Genomic DNA, 17,527 nt, shown 5'->3' on the forward strand with positions numbered 1-17,527 from the left:
GTGGTTTCCTCAGATGCCAGCCTGTCTGGGTGGGGAGGTGTCCTGGGTATGGAATTAGCCCAAGTGTTCTAGTCACGGGAGGAGTCCAGTCTGCCGTTTAACATCCTGGAAATTCAATTGAGATTGCGATTTCTTTAACGATTAATGGTGTAGCTCTACTGCTGTTTTTTTTCCCACCTCTCATGCTGATACTGCTATGGGACGTCCCATTTGTCATATGAAGATATGAAGTTGTGTTTGTCAATGAACGAAAGAGAAATCTGGATTTTTGTCTTACCGTAAAATCCTTTTCTCAGATGTTTGACGGGCACAGCACCCACCCCTCTCTGGGGTTGGGTTATGTATTCTTCTGACACTGCTTGTTACAAAACTGAGATCCTAGTGCAGGAAGTGGGAGTGTACCACCTGGGACTACTCTATAGGCGTAGTTAAGCTTTGGTAACCCTTTTCCACCAAGTGTCGTACTCCTAGGAATAGCATAACCCATCTGTCCAATGAAGATATGAAGCGGTGTCCGTCAATGAACATCAGAGAAAAGGTTTTTACAGTAAGACAAAAATCCAGCTATTTTTATGGATTATCTAATGTATTATGCAGCATTGAAATTCCTAAATGTCGTCTGATCAGAAACAGTCTAATCCATTCCTTAATGTCTGATTAGAAAAGTCTAATCCAGACATTCAGCAATTCTTTGCTTTACCCACTACAGTGTGCCTTTTCAGCCCAATGTGGCTTCTCACACCGCTTCTTGGAACTGTTTGTTGTGGTGTCTGTGCTTGCAGCGCAGCAAACCCCCATTTGATCCTTCCTGGGACGGTCTTATTCTACTAAGTTTTATAGACCATAACCACTTCTGAACAAACACAGTGGAGACTGTTTTATAATCGCAGATGTCCAAAAAAGGTAGGAGGAGTCTCTGGATATATAGCTTTTAATTGCGTGTACTCAAATGTAAATACTAACTTGATTGCAACAATTTACCTGCCTAATAGGGGAAACCTTGCATGCTATATAGTTTGTGTGGAGGAGATTGATACATGCTTATCCACTTGTATTCATTAGAAGTAGAAAACTGCACTCCGACTTGAAGATGAATAAAAATATATTTATTGAAAAATCCAAAAATCCATCGTTGACAAAAATATCAGACGGGGGACAAGACATAGTTGACGCGTTTCACGAAATTAAATTTGTTTAATCATAGTTATGATTAAGCGAATTTAATGAATACAGCTGCCAGGATTGCGGATCTAACGAGCACCCGACTTGGATCTTTTGGACACTACACACCTGAGCGGTTTTCCCTGTGTATGTATATGCTTATCCACTTGTCAAGGCCAATTTTGACATTCTCGCGTGTTAAAATCAGCATTTCGTGCTAGAAAACTACTTGGCCCCTAACATTTTAGATTTTCTGAAACCTGAGGCGCTGTAAAATAAAATGGTGATTGTTAAAAGTTTTTGTTGCTTGATATTTGCACAGCCATTTATCAAACATAAATTTTCTGAAAAAATCTATTTAAATTAATTTTAGTGCATAAAAAAATTATAATACCCAATTCGTTTAAAATATAAAAATGCTGTTCCACCGAGTTGATGCAAAACCTGTCGATATACCTTTAAAAACTCCATAGGCACTGCTTTAAGAGCCTTTACAGTTTACCAGTTTAGAGCTAAATGTGAGCTTTGGCGCTAGAATTGTTGCTCTGTCGCAGCGAAACTTCATGTGTTGTGCATTCAGTTTACAAGTGTGCGGGGCCGACGTGCTTTTTTTTAAAAAAACCTTTTGTTTTTAAATGATTGCTATCACAAGGTATGAACAACATCCCTTGTGATCACTGGGGTAGAGACCAGTTCTCTTTATGGATTCATGGATCTAATTGACCCCTTATCTCGGACAAAAGTACATGAGGATGGCAGCGCATGGACCACACCGGGATGCAATGGATAACGGAGTCAGGTGAACATCCAGTATAGAAAGGGTTAACAGTTTATTGGTATTGATATCCGGAAAACAAAGTACATAAAATGCTTACATCCCCTTGGGCTGGAGTGGACAAGGGCACCTGGCAGCAAGCAACACGAGTGCGAGGAGGTCCGTTTCCCAGGGCTGCTGAGCAGTGTGTGCACAAAGCCGGAAAGCAGCCGATGCAAGGATGAACGGACTCCGATGTAGTTCCGGAGTGCTGACATCAGCCGGACAGGCGCCACTTGTGGGAAAACACCAGGAACCAGGGTGGAACACAAGCTATATGGTTGCCATTACTACATGTTTCGCACCATGGGCTTTATTAAGTCGTGGAAAGGAATGGCAACAGGGAAAGATAGGGGAAGGGGCGGGACGGTGATTACAAACCAGGAAAAGGCTTGGTTTCACTTTTAACCTCTCGGTCTACGCTACTGCTCCCCCTCGAGCAGCTATATCCACCTGATTATGGGCGAACAGGTTTGATCACAAATGTAGTTTACTGTTAAGGTGGCTTGTACATTTGAATTGTTGATGGTAAATTTTTATTGTCTCTGTTGTACATTCATGGCCTCTTTGCACTACCAGGTAGCACATGAATACCTAGCCCCCTAGCGTGCCTCCATGCCCTCGTTGGTTGGTATCTTAGGCATTAGGGTTGTGGAGCCGCCCTTGTTCACTTCCTTCCACATGGTGAAAAAAGTGAAGTCCTTACTTTGCGCTTCCCCTCGGATCTCGTGTCCCCTACTCCCCTGTTAGTCTCTTCTCATCCCCCTTGCACTGGCACGCCTCCGTTTCTTCCCTTCCTCTCTCACCACCCCTGGTACCTACCCTCTATTTTGACGACTACGCTATGAGACTACCGTTAAGATCCAAAATCCTTGGCTACCGATTTGCTCCCCTAACAAAAGGATGATCCTCCGCCATCTTAAGAGATTAGGGGCGGACGTGGCACTCCTGCAGGAGATGCAGCTTGCGGAGGACGACTTGCGCTTTTTAAAGAAGCTCTGGGTTGGTAAGGGCACTTGGCTCTCCGGCGGCAGGCCGCAAAGCTGGAGTTGCCATACTGCTACACAAAAATCTCCCCTGTCAATCTCGCTCAAACTGCCATCCCGCACCATGCAAATCTCCAATATTTACGCCCCTACACCCCCCTCGGCAGAATTCAACAGAGATACCTTGACCTGGCTGCTCCAAAATCCTGCACCCTTCCACATCATTGGAGGAGACTTCAATGATGTTATGAATATACAGGAGGACTGGAAGCAACGCAGGCCGAGACCCCCCTCACATGCTCAGACACGGTCCACGAGCGAAACTGCGCTCAATTCTATGTCAGCTGCCCTGCATCTGGTGGACTCTTGGCTCCTTAGCCATCCCACTGACAGGGAATTTTCATTCTATCCCCCCCCCCCCCCCACAGGACTCTATGGCAAGACTGGAGTACCTTTTTGTTACTCCGGAATTGGTAAAGTCCATCCACCACACTGATATCCATAGTATTGCCATTTCCGACCACTCTCCGGTTTCATTGACCTTACTAGTGGCCCCCTCTGCTGCCCCCTCTAATAGCTCTTGGAGACTCCCTGGGTTTCTTTTAGATAATGAAGATTTCCAACATGTTTTTAAGTCATAGGAGGACTATGCTTCACTGGACCAGGGTCATTTGGATGACCCTGTCTTGTTCTGGGAATCGGGCAAAGCGGTACTCCGGGGGGGCCATCATAGCGTACACAGCTTCATACCGCAAGTCCCTTATGCAACACTACAGCAAAGCCAGTGATAGTCTCCACAAGGCACAACTAGATCTCACTGTCTCCGACTCCCCCGATCGTATTGCTGACTGGCATTCAGCCAAGAGGCAATTTGATCATTGGGCCGAACAAATGGAGAACACTAAACGTTCGCGATTCGCAGCAACACTTTTCCGATTCGGCAATAAGCCCGGCAAATTGCTCTCCAGACTAAGGGCCCCCACCGACCGACGCACATCCTAGCTCTCAAAGACGGCTCTGGGACTCTTACCCACACCCCACAAGAGATTTAGTGACATCTTGGAGAATTATTTCAAAGCTCTCTATAGTGAGGACCCCATAAACCACGAGTCTGCCCAAATCTTTTTAAATGCCTTATCCCTCCCCTCTCTCTGACACGCAATTGGAACAGATTAACGCCCCAATTACTTCAGAAGACAATAGTAAAACCATTTCTAATTTGGCTTCCCATAAAGCTCCGGGGCCTGATGGATACCCACCTGAATTTTATAAAATACTCTTACCTACGCTCACTTTGCTCTACAGCGCTATGTGGCAGGGGGGCAGGTATTTACCATCGGGCACTCAAGCATACATAAAGCTGTTAGCCAAGAAGGGCAAGGATCCTACCTTACCCGGATCGTATCGCCCAATATCCTTACTGAACATGGACGCGAAAATCTTGTCCAAAATCATAGCGTCCAGGATTGCCCAAGTTCTCCATACGCTCATCCACCCTTCCCAGGCAGGCTTTGTCAAGGGCAGGTCAGCCACAGCAAACATCCGCAAAGTTATAGCGGTCCTGGAACATGCTAAAGCCAATCCTTCTGGTCAATTGGCTATAGTTACACTAGATGCCGAGAAGGCTTTCGATAACATCAATTTTGACTGGCTGTTCCTGTCCCTGACAAAGTTGGGCTTCTCTGGTAGAAGTTTGAGTTTCTTGAAAGCCCTGTATGCATCCCCCTCAGCACGCATCCTCACCTCATTAGGAATGACGAACCCCATATCACTCCACAAAGGGACGCGTCAAGGTTGCCCACTATCCCCCGTACTGTTCAACATGGCCATGGAACCTCTTTCCCGGTATCTACTCTCTTCGGCCCCCATTCGTGGGATCACTTTGGGGGAGGAAGAGTTGAAAACCGCCCTCTTCGCGGACGATCTTTTACTTTTTACGTCGCAGCCCAACAACGATCTCCCAATAATCTGCTCCCTGCTAGAAGAATTTAGGACCATGACAGGACTGAAAGTTAACTTTGATAAAAGTGAAGTTCTCCCTTTAACCCAACCAGTAATTGACCATTGGGACCCCTCTCTCCCCTTCCTGCTTACCCTCACCCACATTTACCTATTTGGGTATCAAGATAGGCAGACTCCCCTCCTCTTTATTTTAACTCAATTATGTCCCTCTTCTAGAAAAGATTGTTAGGGAACTTGAGATGTGGATGACTCTACCCCTGTCGTTCTTCGGAAGGTGCCACCTGGTCAAAATGGTTAGTTTTCCACGCTTGCTATACCCTCTTCAGACAATCCCTATTCTCCTTAAACATAAGGATGTCCGCACTTTAAACAGAGCTATAGCCTCATTTCTTTGGAACAAGAAAAGATCTCGCATCGCCATTGTCAAACTGCACCTTCCGAAGAGCGAGGGGGGAGCTGGCCTACCAAATGTCAGGCTTTACAATTTGGCATGCCTTCTACGCTATGGCCTTGACTGGCTTACAGAGACCTTCACCTTCTTCAACTATGCCCTTGAAGCCAATGTGGCTAGACCGTTGAAACTTTCTGGCATACTCCATAGCAAACTGCAATCTCTCCCAGAATCTCTCCGACATCTACTCATCTGCGATACCTTAATCGCTTGGAGAGAAATAAGGAAACACCTCGGAGTATCGTCCTATATCAAAATACCTTCCGCTTCATGGTAACCCATCCTTTCCCCAATCTGGTGACTATGCTCCGTACCAATTGTGGGCACGCGAAGGTCTCACCTCAGTCTACTCTTTTATCCGGACGTCCGACTCCTCCATCAAATCATTCTCAGAGCTAGCTGCGGAATTCAGCCTGCCACAGTCTCATCTTTTTTTATTACCGTCAAACAATCTCCTTCATCAAATCTTGTTCTTGTAACCCTTCAAAGAGTTTTCAGACAACACTTGTTCTTGTAACCCTTCAAAGAGTTTTCAGGCCAGCTTGTGCTACACACGAATAAGATTAAGGTGGAAACGCTGTTCGATAAGTGGGGCTCGGACTTCCCTCAAACAGACCTGGCACAGAACATTCTGAACGGTTATTTAAAATTGAGGAAATATGTACTTGCCGAAACGTGGAGAGAAACTCAGTTTAAATTGATCCACAGGGCTTTTATACCAGCTTTCTACGAGTCCAACCCAGGCACCACTGCTACTTGCCCCAAGTGCAATAAAAACAAGCCAGCCGTGGCTCACAGATTCTGGCATTGCCAGGTGATCTCGGTGTTTTGGGACCTTGTTTTACACTTTATCCAATCCGTTCTGGACGTTCGCCTATAGAAGTCTACACACTTTCTGCTTTTCGGTTGTGAAGTTCCGAGCTTGCATATAGGGTTCTCTAACAAGACGTCCGCACCGACTCCTCAATGGGCCTACCTCTGCGCCTTGGCGGCCAGGAAAGTTTTATATTAAAGACCTGGATCTCGAACGTCCCCCCCCACAATCTCTATGGTATGCAACGACTTGAAATCCCTGCTCCTATATGGAAAAGACGGACCTGGAGATCAGGAAGTTTCTATCCACGAAAAAGTTTTTTGCTAGATGGCAGTCTTTCATTGAGCGAAAATTCAACGAAGCAGAAAGAAAGGAAAACTTTAATGTCCTCATTCCAGTATACAAAATGGTATCTGCAAACGCCTTGGGCAGTCTGAAGGTCTAGGACATTCTAAGACCCATATCAGTCTCATGGAATGCAACTTAACCCTTCTAACCTCACTTCAATCTGATTCTCATGGTCGTATTCCAAATACACCCCCCCCCCCCATATCCCTATATCCTATTCCCTCCCCCCTTACCACCCCCAACATCACTATTCTAGCTTATGTTCAGGTTATGTGGCCAGTGCAGAGTCATCTGAATCTGTCATTGTGAAGTTTTTCGTTTGATGTTCTCCTCCTGTCCCATGCGAGAATGTTTCAACACCCTTTGCTACCTTTCTTCCCCGAGAACCTGCAGTATATATTTATTATTTCTGCCTTCTTCTGTGAACTTTTGGACCCACAAGTTTAAGCACTGCCTCATGATTTTGTGGTAAAACGTGAACCCTATTGTTGCCTTACTGTACTGTTCACATTGTTTGTACACCATGTTGTTTCTCAATAAAAAATAAATATAAAAAAATAAAAAAGTTTAAAATACGCACAAATGCTCTCAATTAAAAAATATACAAGAAAATGACAATAACTGGAAGATGCAGAGTATACAGTATTGAGTATAAAATTTAAACAGTTAAAACGTAAAAAATTAAATGGCACTATAAATAGAGGTCAGCAATATCACTTATTATTGTTGTGTGTAATTGTGATGTACACATCAGAATGAATGAAATAATTAAGGTGTTAATTGCTAATGCACCTACGCAAAAAAAAAAGGGATATAAATGAAGGTGAATAAATGAAGGTGAATAGTTGTGTAAAAAAACAGCCAAATATACCACATGAATAGGATTCACACTATGTTGTGAACCTCCAAGTCCTCATTAAGACCATTGGGTGACAAAGAGCCAAAACAAAATATCCAGAATACCTCTTTGCAAAGAAGTAAAAACCGCTCATTGTCCGTCAATGTACCCTTAGGGATTGATTCTATGGCCATAACTTGTAAAACAGAGGCGTCCTTATGGTGCGTGTGTAAAAAAAAATGCCGGGCAACGCTGTTTGTCACATCCTTTCTTAATAAGTCTGTGGTGCTCACCAACTTCTGTACGTAATGTATGCATAGTGTGCCCTATGTAGAGCAGGCCACCGGGGCACCTCAGGACATAGACCACAAACTCTGCTGAACATGTAATAAATTGTTTGATGTTCAAAAATCTCCCTTTATTGTATTGTCTAATGCCAGCCAATCCATGTGGAATGGACTGGCATGTGAGAACACCCTCTTTTCTTGCATTGGAATATTCCGGTCCTATGATCAAAATATAATCTTATATCAAAAGAGGCAATCTATTTTTGTTGGAATGTAATTTACTTGGGGCCAAACGTTGATCGAGCTGGATGGTCTTGAAGTGCTTTTTTATGATGCCAGATATGGCTCTATATTTTGTCGTTGAACACTGTTGTAAATCTAATTGTGCCCTGATCTTGGGTTTGCCTTGCTATGTGTATTCTTAGCAGAACTCAAATGGGCATAAAAGGCTTCCTTAACTAAAGATGGAGGGTACCCTTTGTCTATAAACTTTAGTCCTGGACGAGCCCTGTGTAATGTAGTCCTCCACCTTGGTGCAATTCCTCCTGCATGCGCCGAACTCCGTCCGATCACACATTTCCCTGACTTGGAAAGTCACCCAAAGCCGCACAAGTGCAGCGATCCATTGAAGGCAGCTCAGATCGACAGCACAGAGAGCAAAGCCAGCGCCGAGGTGTAACAGGCAGGAATGGACATCACTTTTGCTGGATGTTATCTACAAGGATGAAGTGAATGTTGACTTTGTGAAGATTTCGGGAAGTTTCCACATAAGGAAACTTTATCCTGTATTGATCCCTTTACACAACTTGAGAGGTGGTTCATCTGTACTGAATAAGCATCCATGTAATATCAGATCTTCAGTGGTCTTGATTAAAAGCTGGGAGAGGCTGACTCATTAAGTTGAGCAGCCATGGAAATCTGGTAAGCTGCTTTTATTATCCCATCACAGAGGTGTTCCTTTCTTCCACATACCCTTGGTGTCACGGGAAGATCTCCCCTTGGATTATTGTGCATGCGGATTGATTTGACTTCACACCAGTTTTCTATGGGACTCATTCATTTGGACACTAATTTTTTCCTTTTTTCTCATATACACAGTATTGTGATTATCAGCTGTTTATTCATTTGGACACTATTTATCATTTTTTACCTTTAGCGCTACACTTTTACGTTTTATTATTAATTTGAGTCATTGTTGGTTGATTTTGTGTTGGCTGCTGACATTTATTATTATCTCACTTATCACACTAGCGCGGAAATTTTTTTGATTTTTATTTGCAATTCCTCCTTAGCCTGTTGAACTTGCCTCCGGGAATGTTTCGCTTCCAGGAGGGGTGGTGGCAACTAGAGTAGTGAAGATATGAGTTGCCACTGGTAGGCTTGGTGTGATTCCTACTAATGATGGTGCCACCCTCATGGGACAAGACAAGATCTAAAAATACTAATTCTAGAGGATCGAACATATGGGTGAAGGATAAACTCATGGGGTTGGCATTACAATGATTGACGAAAGAGAAGACATCCAGGCCACCGTCCCAGATCAAAAGTATATCGTCTATAAAACGCCCATGAAACACTGTGTTGGGCAAAGGGGTTGTGTGGCCAGATGTACCTCTCTTCCCAAAAACCCATTGTGAGGTTGGCATAGCCTAGGGAAAAGTTAGCCCCCATGGCAGTGCCTTCAACTTGTAAGAAAAACTGATCCAAAAATGTGAAAGTTATGTCGTAGGCAAAATTCAGCAGCATCAACTAAAAATCTAGCCTGTTCCGAGTTGTTACCGGCCTTCAGCAAGAAATGTTTAAGAGCAGCAAGGCCCACCTCATGGGGGATGCATGCATGAGGTTGGAGCTGCTCTCCAACATTTCTTGCTGAAGGCCGGTGACATCAACTCGGAACAGGCCATTTTTCTAGTTGATGCCACAGAATAAGGGCCTGTTGGCAGTTATGCTTGCTATGTTACCCGCCCCTCAAGTTTATTGCTTCAGTAGGTCCCATGGTCTGTGAATGCATTCCTGTATCCTGTACTGTATGATTAAGATAAAGGTCATATTGCCTTGCCTGTAAACCCCTTATTTTAAGAATACAGTACATGACACAGGGCTCTTCCTCTGTTCCTACAGTTGCATTTTATTTCTAGCTTAAACTGAGTGGTTGAGGTTATATAGGGGCATGGATCTAAGGGCAGCCCTAGTAACATTATTTACTAGTGTCCAATAACCTAAAATCCCATGGTCTACAACTACAATACTGTACTGCAAAATGGAGAGTTTACAGACAAGTCAATATTCTTCCACCTCCAACACTTAACTTTTTTTGTTCTGCTAACCTAATGTTTTGGTTATGGACTAATCCTTCATTTAGCTAAGCCTTTCACATTTTTCTAGGTTTGGAAACAAGCTTATTGTGTCGGACTTGTACAGATTAACAGACACCGTTACTATCCGTGACCAAGGGAGTGGAAGACTGGTTTGTCTGCTACCGAGTTTTCAGGCAAGACAAAGTCCTTTGGGGTCTTCTCAGTCACATGATGGCTCATCCTCCACCTGCAGTCCTGTGGTATTTGAAGAACTGGAGTACCACGAACCAGTCTGCAGACAGCATTGCACCAGTACAAAATTCAGGTACATGTGCTTTAAAAATCGGCAGTTGGTGTCTCTTGAGTGTTAGTAGTTACCTGCTTGCTTGTCATGCTGTTTTGGTTTATTTTATTTTTTTTATATACTTCTTGATTCATTTTCAAAAGTAAAAGTGTACTAATACAAAACCTGTACAAAAACAACTAATTTCATATATTACCACGTTTTTACAATTTTTTTTTCCTCCCTTCCCCTATTTCCCCCCCCCCCCCCCCCATCCCCCCTCATTCATTAACCTTTTATCTTTCCCCATTCCATTTAGTATATTCCCTTGATTTTTTAAACTCTATCCAGTCATCCCAGATGTTGTTCCACCCTTCTGGATAGTCTTCCCTCCATTCTCTTAAGTATTCTAAGAATCTTATTTTTTCCACTCTTATACCATTCTCCTAATGTCGGGGCTTGCTCTCTCTGCCAAAACAACGGAATCAGACCTTTTAGCAGCATTCATTAAGTGGGGGATCAGAGAGGCTTTGTATTGTTTGACTGAACTCTTAGTTCCATGGAATAAACAATGCCAAGGTTCTTGCGGAATGGAATTTGTGGCTAGATCCTCTGCCCTCTGTAGGTCTCGGAGCAGGCTTGTTGCTTCTCCAGGCTCATGAGGATCACGTCCTTTCTGCAGGCTCGAGCAAACTTGGGATGCCGGACGCCGGGTGCTCGTCTCCTCTCAGCGTCTCGCGGCACTTCCCTCAGCTGATCCTCCTGGCTGTGATGCAATGTTCCAGCGGCCTCCTGCGGTCACGGTGTTTACAGCTCTCGGTGTATACCGCTGCTATAGGGAGAGTAGGCGGGCGGGTAGGGGATGCGGGGTCAGCGGCTAGAGCAGCAGGGCTTTCTTCATCCTTAGCGAGCACTTGTCCGTAACTCTTTGCGGCATCGCTTAGCAAACGCCTGTAGCTTCCGCCATTGTCCAGCCCCTCCCCTCGTAATCCAGCTCCATGCTGTCTTGGTTTAAAGCGATTGCAAAGTCTTGTGTTTTTTTTTTTTTAATTAAAAATAACAAACATGTTATACTTACCTGCTCTATTCAGTTGGTTTTGCACAGAGCAGCCCAGATCCTCCTCTTCTCAGGTCCCTGGTTGCTGCTCCTTGCTCCTCCCTCTTATCGAGTGCCCCCACAGCAAGCAGCTTGCTATGGGGGCACCTGAGCCGAGCTGCAGCTGTGTCCATTCAAACACCGAGCTACTGTTTGGCCCGCCTCCTCTCTCCCCTAATTGGCTCACTGACTTTGACGCCATTGGTTCCCACGGCTGTATCTCAGCCAATGAAGAGGGAGAGTCCCAGGACGGCTGAGGAACTCTTGGACATCGCTGGACAGAGGGGGCACAGTTAAGTATTAGGGGGTGCTGGGGCAGCTGCTATACACAGAAGGCTTTTTATCTTAATGCATAGAATGCATTAAGATAAAAAAACCTTCCTGACTTTAAAAATCCTTTAAGGTTCTGCATAAGTCTTCTTCTATTTTCTCAGTCTGCAGTAGTGAAATTTGACAAGAAGTTGAATAAGTGTTTTGCATATGTTTGTAACCTAAAATATGAATTCATAATTGTTAGTGCTAACAGTTTGTGCAGCGCTTTCCAACATAAGGTTAGACTGTACAATTCAATTCAATACAGGAGGAATCGGAGGGCCCTGCTTATTAGAGCTCACGGTCCGAGAGGGAGGATAAAGATACACAAAAGGTATTAACGTGTAGGGTTGAGCAAATGAAGAAAATAAAGGACAGTTAGGTGGGGGCAATATATGCCTCCTGAAGAAAAGGGGTTTTCAGTGTTTGTCTGAAAGTAGATAGGGTAGGATATAGTCGAACAGATTAGGTTAGGGAGTTCCATAGGTTGAGAGAAACCCTGGAGGCAAGCATGGGAGGAGGTGACAAGGGAGCTAGAGAGCAGGAGGTCGTGTGTGGTGTTTGTTGCTGTTGCTGGCACAATTGTTGGTTCAGTGGAGACAGGCTCTGAATGGATCAATGCACATACTCTTCAGCACTACATGGTTCTTCAATTGCAGTCCAAAGCTTTTATTGCAGAGCTCACATCACAAAAGAACAAGTGCAATGTTTCAGAGCATTGTAGGACGCCCTCGTCAAGCGTGATAAAAGTGCATATAGTGATACCGCAGAATATAAATGAACTACCACCAATCAAAAATCATAAGTAAAGCGATAACCTCTGACATCATATGAAGTTATATTCCTGGCAAAAAGCAATTAAACTTAGTTAAAAAGATTCACATGTACATCAGTAAAGGGATATCCCTGTTGGCTATTTTTTTAAACAAGGGGGGGCCAGATACGACCTTTCTCATCCGGCTTTTTGTTAGCGATTGGGCAGGGTCTGTCGTTCTGATTGTCAAGGCAACACAGCCTGGAACCAATAGAAGCGCATCGCATGGGCCGAGTGTGCACTGTAGAGTGCTACAGTTTTGGGCAATGGGAGGACTCCAAGCCGTGGGGAAGGGTGCAATAATGAGTGAAGCCGCAAGTAGGCAGCGTGATAAAAATAAATAAATGGAAGAAAGGAGAGAAAAGGACGATGGAAAACTACTCCTGAGAAACCCCATTAACCATGGTCCGAAACAAAAAAAAAAAAAGCAGTAAATTCTAAGCAATGGCAAAAGAGGGCACTATAGGACAGTTGTCTAAGTGGTCCCCCCCCCCCCCCCGCTGACTGGGTCCAAAATACATCATCATGGACCTTTAAAACTATTGCGGTGCCCCTTGACCCACAGGAAAATGAAATACCGCGTTGTAAATGTCCCACCATGGTAAAAGGAGATTAAGAGGGATAACGGGGAAAAATAAAAATTTTGTAAGGTGTCTTTTTTCTTTTTGCCGGTTATCCTTCTTTTAATCTCCCTTATTTATTAAATCACCTATATTTTCTTTTTGTTTTTGGGTTTTTTTTTCTTTATTTTTTTCTTTAGTTGGCTGCCCTTTTTTTTTTTTTTTCTCTTCCTTTTCTTTTCTTTTTATTACTCTGCCTGCTTGCAGCTTCACTCATTTATGCACCTTTTCCCCCTCCGGTGCCATGTCTAGATTTTGACAGCAGGGCGGCCTGACATCATGGGTCCCCATGACATCAATGGCCCCGCAGCTTGGCGTCCTACCATTGCCCGACATTGTGGCGAGCTTCTATTAGTTCCAGACTGTGTTTCTTTGACAGTGAGGAGGATATGGGCGCTTCTGTGTTACAGAAACCTTGGTCCAGTTATTCTTTTCAGCACGCACTCAAATTCAAAAATATGACCGCATTCAAAACAGCCAAACTTGGGGTTTTAAATGCTAAGTGCAGAGGAGGGGTTTGGGGGTCTCTTAGACCCCCAGATCCCTCCACAAGAGTAACATTATTTTTTAAATGTCCGAAAATATCGGCAGATATCGGCCAATACTGATATGCAATGACCAAAATATCGGTATCGGCAATAAAATCACTAAAACCAACATGGGAACTATATTCGATTACTATAAATAGCCTCTGCCACTGAAAAAGGAATACTATTCAACTTGACATTCCTCGCACAACAGACATAATTGTATATTCGCAGTTGCTTTACAAATGTATTGTTACTAGATATCCCTACTAGCTCCACCTTGATTGTCTAATTTAGACTAAAATTGATACTTACGTTGAAAATAAATTATAGCACGGTTACTGTTCACCAATGCCAGAAGTCTGCCAAGCGAAATAGGTGAGTTGGAAGCTCTGGTGCACGAGGAGAACTATGACTTAATTGGTATTGCTGAATCTTGGCTTCATTCGTCACATGACTGGGCTGTTACTATTCCTGGCTATGCTCTTTCGGAAAGACAGGGTAAAACAGAGGGGTGGTGGTGTCTGAGTTCAATTCTCACAGAGACAAAGTGAGTGTGAAAGAGGACCTAGTTGATGGAGAGTGTGCGGAGTCTGAAGCAGTATGGGTTGAAATGTACATGCGTGTGCATAGTACAAAGATTATCATTGGAGTTTGTTATGACCTCCCAGTATTAATGAGGAGGTGGCACAGATGGAAAGGGCTGGGACAGTGTTAATAATGAGGGATTTTAACTACCCAGACATTGACTGGAGTAATGGCACTGCTGGAACAGTTAAAGGGCAAAAATTTATAAACCTAACAAGACAATTTTATGGTGCAGTTTGAGGCCCCCCACTAGAAATGATGTTCTGTTGGACCTGATAATCTCAAACCATGCACAGCTTATGAACACCTTTCCGACCGCCCGCCCGCCCGCCCGCCGCAGATTTACTGCGGCAGGCTGGCTCGTACAGGCAAAGCGCTGTACATGTACGATGCTCGCTCCCGGGTCTCTGGGGTGCGCTCTCGGTCCCCGCGATGGTCTGATTCAGTACAGAACCGATCAGACCGGTCCAAGCCAATGATTTTTGGCCTGTACCTGGTGATCGATTCTAACCAATGACAGACTGACCTGTTCCTATGTAATGTAAACACAGGCACAGGAAAAGGTCCCCTCTTCCCTTGTGGAGTCCTTTTGGATTCCAGCGTGAGAGGATCAACTGGAAGTGCACCCAACAGCACACACACACACCTATGGGCACTTTTAACTCCCCGATCACCCACCAGTTAACCCGTACACCCCCTGTCACATTGCATACTATATACAGTATATAGCATTTTTCTGTATTTCTGTAATAGTGTGCCTTGTGACTTGATTTAGTGCTAGTGACCGTTAGTTTTAGGTTTTGGGTACCCGCCCCGCCACCCCCCCCAATAAATATATCACCCCCAGTTAACCCCTTTACCCCCAGTCACAGTGCACAATATACAGCGGTATTGCTGATTTCTGTAATAGTGTGCCTTCTGACTTCATTTAACGCTAGTGACAGTTTCTGACCCAAATAGGTTTAGGGTACCAGCCCCCCCCCGCCCCCAATAAAGATTTAACCCCCTGAACACCCCCAGTTAACTGCTTAATTGCCCTGTCAGTGTCACTTTTATAGTGTACAGTTTTTTTTTTTTCTGATTACTATTAGTGTCGCAGGTGACATTAGCGTTAACGCTAGTTAACGTCAGTCTAGGACAGCGCAGATCCCCGTCGTATAGTTAGAAATGTTATTTAACCCTTTGATTGCTAGTAACACACCAAACACCTCCATTACTAGTATAGAATCTGAATGGATCAATATCTTTGATCCGATCAGAACTATACTAGCGTCCCCAATAGTTTAGGGTTCCCAAAACGCAGCATTAGCAGGATCGGTCACGACACCTGCCAGCACCTGCGTTTAGCCCCTCGTCCAGCCCACCCCACCCCACCCCGGCAATAGATAACTGTCACTTACAAAAACAAAACACACAAAACCGCAGCGTTAGCAGAGCACTAGTGTTTTTTTTTTTTTTTTGTAGCGGTTGAAATAGTGCTCGACAACCAGGTGCTTTTTTACCTGTGAGTCGCACTAGGTCCCTCCTAAATTTAGTGGCTAAAATGTCCAAACGGAGGTACACTAGTGAAGAGGCCTACAGGATACTGACCATGTCAGATGAGAGCGATAGGAACCCCTCACTGGCAGAATCGGGGTCAGTATACGAACCTGTAGTGGCTCTCTGAAAGATGGTTCAGACGACGGAGGGGTCCCTGCTAAGGTCAGGCGTACCCGACCCCATTCTGGAGTTGCTGAGGTGCAGAGATCGCAGGGTGCTCATATGGAGCAGAGTGTTGGTACTAGTGCCACTCAAACTTCTGGTGAACTGGCAGACACCAGCGGCCTAGTACACCCTGGTCGTAGACAAACCAGCACTGCAGTAACACTTTGTGACATGGCGAGTCCCATAAGTGCAGTTCAAGCTGGTGCAGTGGCTTGCACAAGTAGTGGCCTGCAGCCACCGAGAATTTGAACACAGGCCCGTAGAGCCTATAGTGTCCTCCCTGATGCGCTGGCATATCCTAATTGGCAGCCCCAGATTCTACAGTGCGCCTACTTCACCCCCCCCCCATTCACTGCCCACCTGCAATTCAGGTGGAAACAGCCAATTTTACCCTTAATTTTTTCGTACTGTTTTTCACTTAAGATTTTTACAGATCTATTGGGAACCAAAGCAATTTATATGCTGGTCAATTCATCGCAGCCAATCCAAATTCGTCCCTTGCCAGACCATTTGGCTGGAAACCTATGACGGTTTCCGAGTTTTAGACTTTTGGGCCTATACCTCAACATGGGCATAACTAAAAGGAGTGAGTTGCGGTTATGTTGGTCCACAATTCACCATATGCGCGTGTTCTCTGCTTCCATAGGCAGGATGAGATTCAAGCAAATTCTGCGGTTCGTGCACTTCAGTGACAATGAACTCTGTCGTCCTCAGGGAGTCCCTGGATATGACCGGCTCCACAAAATTCGGCCCCTTGTAAACCACTTCAATCACCGGTTTGCAGCCTTGTTTACCCCCCAACAAGCTGTCTGCGTTGATGAGTCCCTGATTGTTTTTTGGCTGCCTTGCTTTCAAGCAGTATATCCTCAGCAAGCGTGCCAGATAAGGGGTCAAGCTGTATAAGGTCTGTGACAGGGCTACAGGCTATACAGTTAGTTTTCATGTTTACGAGGGTAATGATGGCACTGTTGAGCCCCCCAACTGCCCACACTACATAGGGAGCAGCAGCAAGATTGTGTGGGACTTGGTGTCACCCGTATTTGGAAAGGGCTACTATTTGTATGTGGACAATTCTTATTCAAGCGTGTCACTTTTTAGTCGCCTGCTCGAATTTCAAATTGGCACATGTGGCACTGTGCGACCTAATTGCCGTGGCTTCCCCCAACGGCTTGTAGATTCCCGTCTTAGTCGGGGGGGGGAGAGAGCCTGCTTGAAAACTGACAAATTGCTTGCAGTGAAGTGGAGGAATACACTGAATGTTTCCGTTCTGTCATCCCTTTACGCAGACACGACGGTCCAAATTCATACGGCAACTGGTGTTTTGGAGAAGCCCCTCTATGTCCACGAATATAACCTTAATATGGGAGGGGTGGCCCTCACGACCAGCTTTTGTTGCTGTACTTAGTTGCCCATAAGGCCAGACGCTGGTAGAAAAAAGTCTATATTTCAATTGGCTTTGCTGAACACTTTTGTGCTATACAAAGCGTCAACATGAAGTGGATCCTTCCTCCAATTTCAGGAAAAGATTATCAGTGCTTGTGTATCCAGGAGGTGCTCCTGCCCAACTTCCCCTACCAGATGCAGTGAGCCGGCTGCATGAGGCATTTTCCACATGTCCTCCCGAG

The 17,527-nt window shown here is 44.8% G+C and overlaps 1 protein-coding gene across 1 annotated transcript in view; it reads left to right on the forward strand.

Annotated features, from left to right (window-relative positions):
* The window catches only part of MARF1 (meiosis regulator and mRNA stability factor 1), a 587,347-nt gene that overhangs the window by 183,314 nt on the left and 386,506 nt on the right, over positions 1–17,527 (forward strand). Inside the window, exon 14 of the mRNA XM_082261010.1 lies at positions 10,047–10,283. Coding sequence (XP_082117136.1) covers positions 10,047–10,283 — 237 coding nt within the window. The remainder of the gene's footprint in view (positions 1–10,046; positions 10,284–17,527) is intronic.

The sequence above is a fragment of the Pelophylax lessonae genome (assembly GCF_965119305.1).
Source record: "Pelophylax lessonae genome assembly, chromosome: 6".
In the NCBI taxonomy this organism is placed as follows: domain Eukaryota; kingdom Metazoa; phylum Chordata; class Amphibia; order Anura; family Ranidae; genus Pelophylax; species Pelophylax lessonae.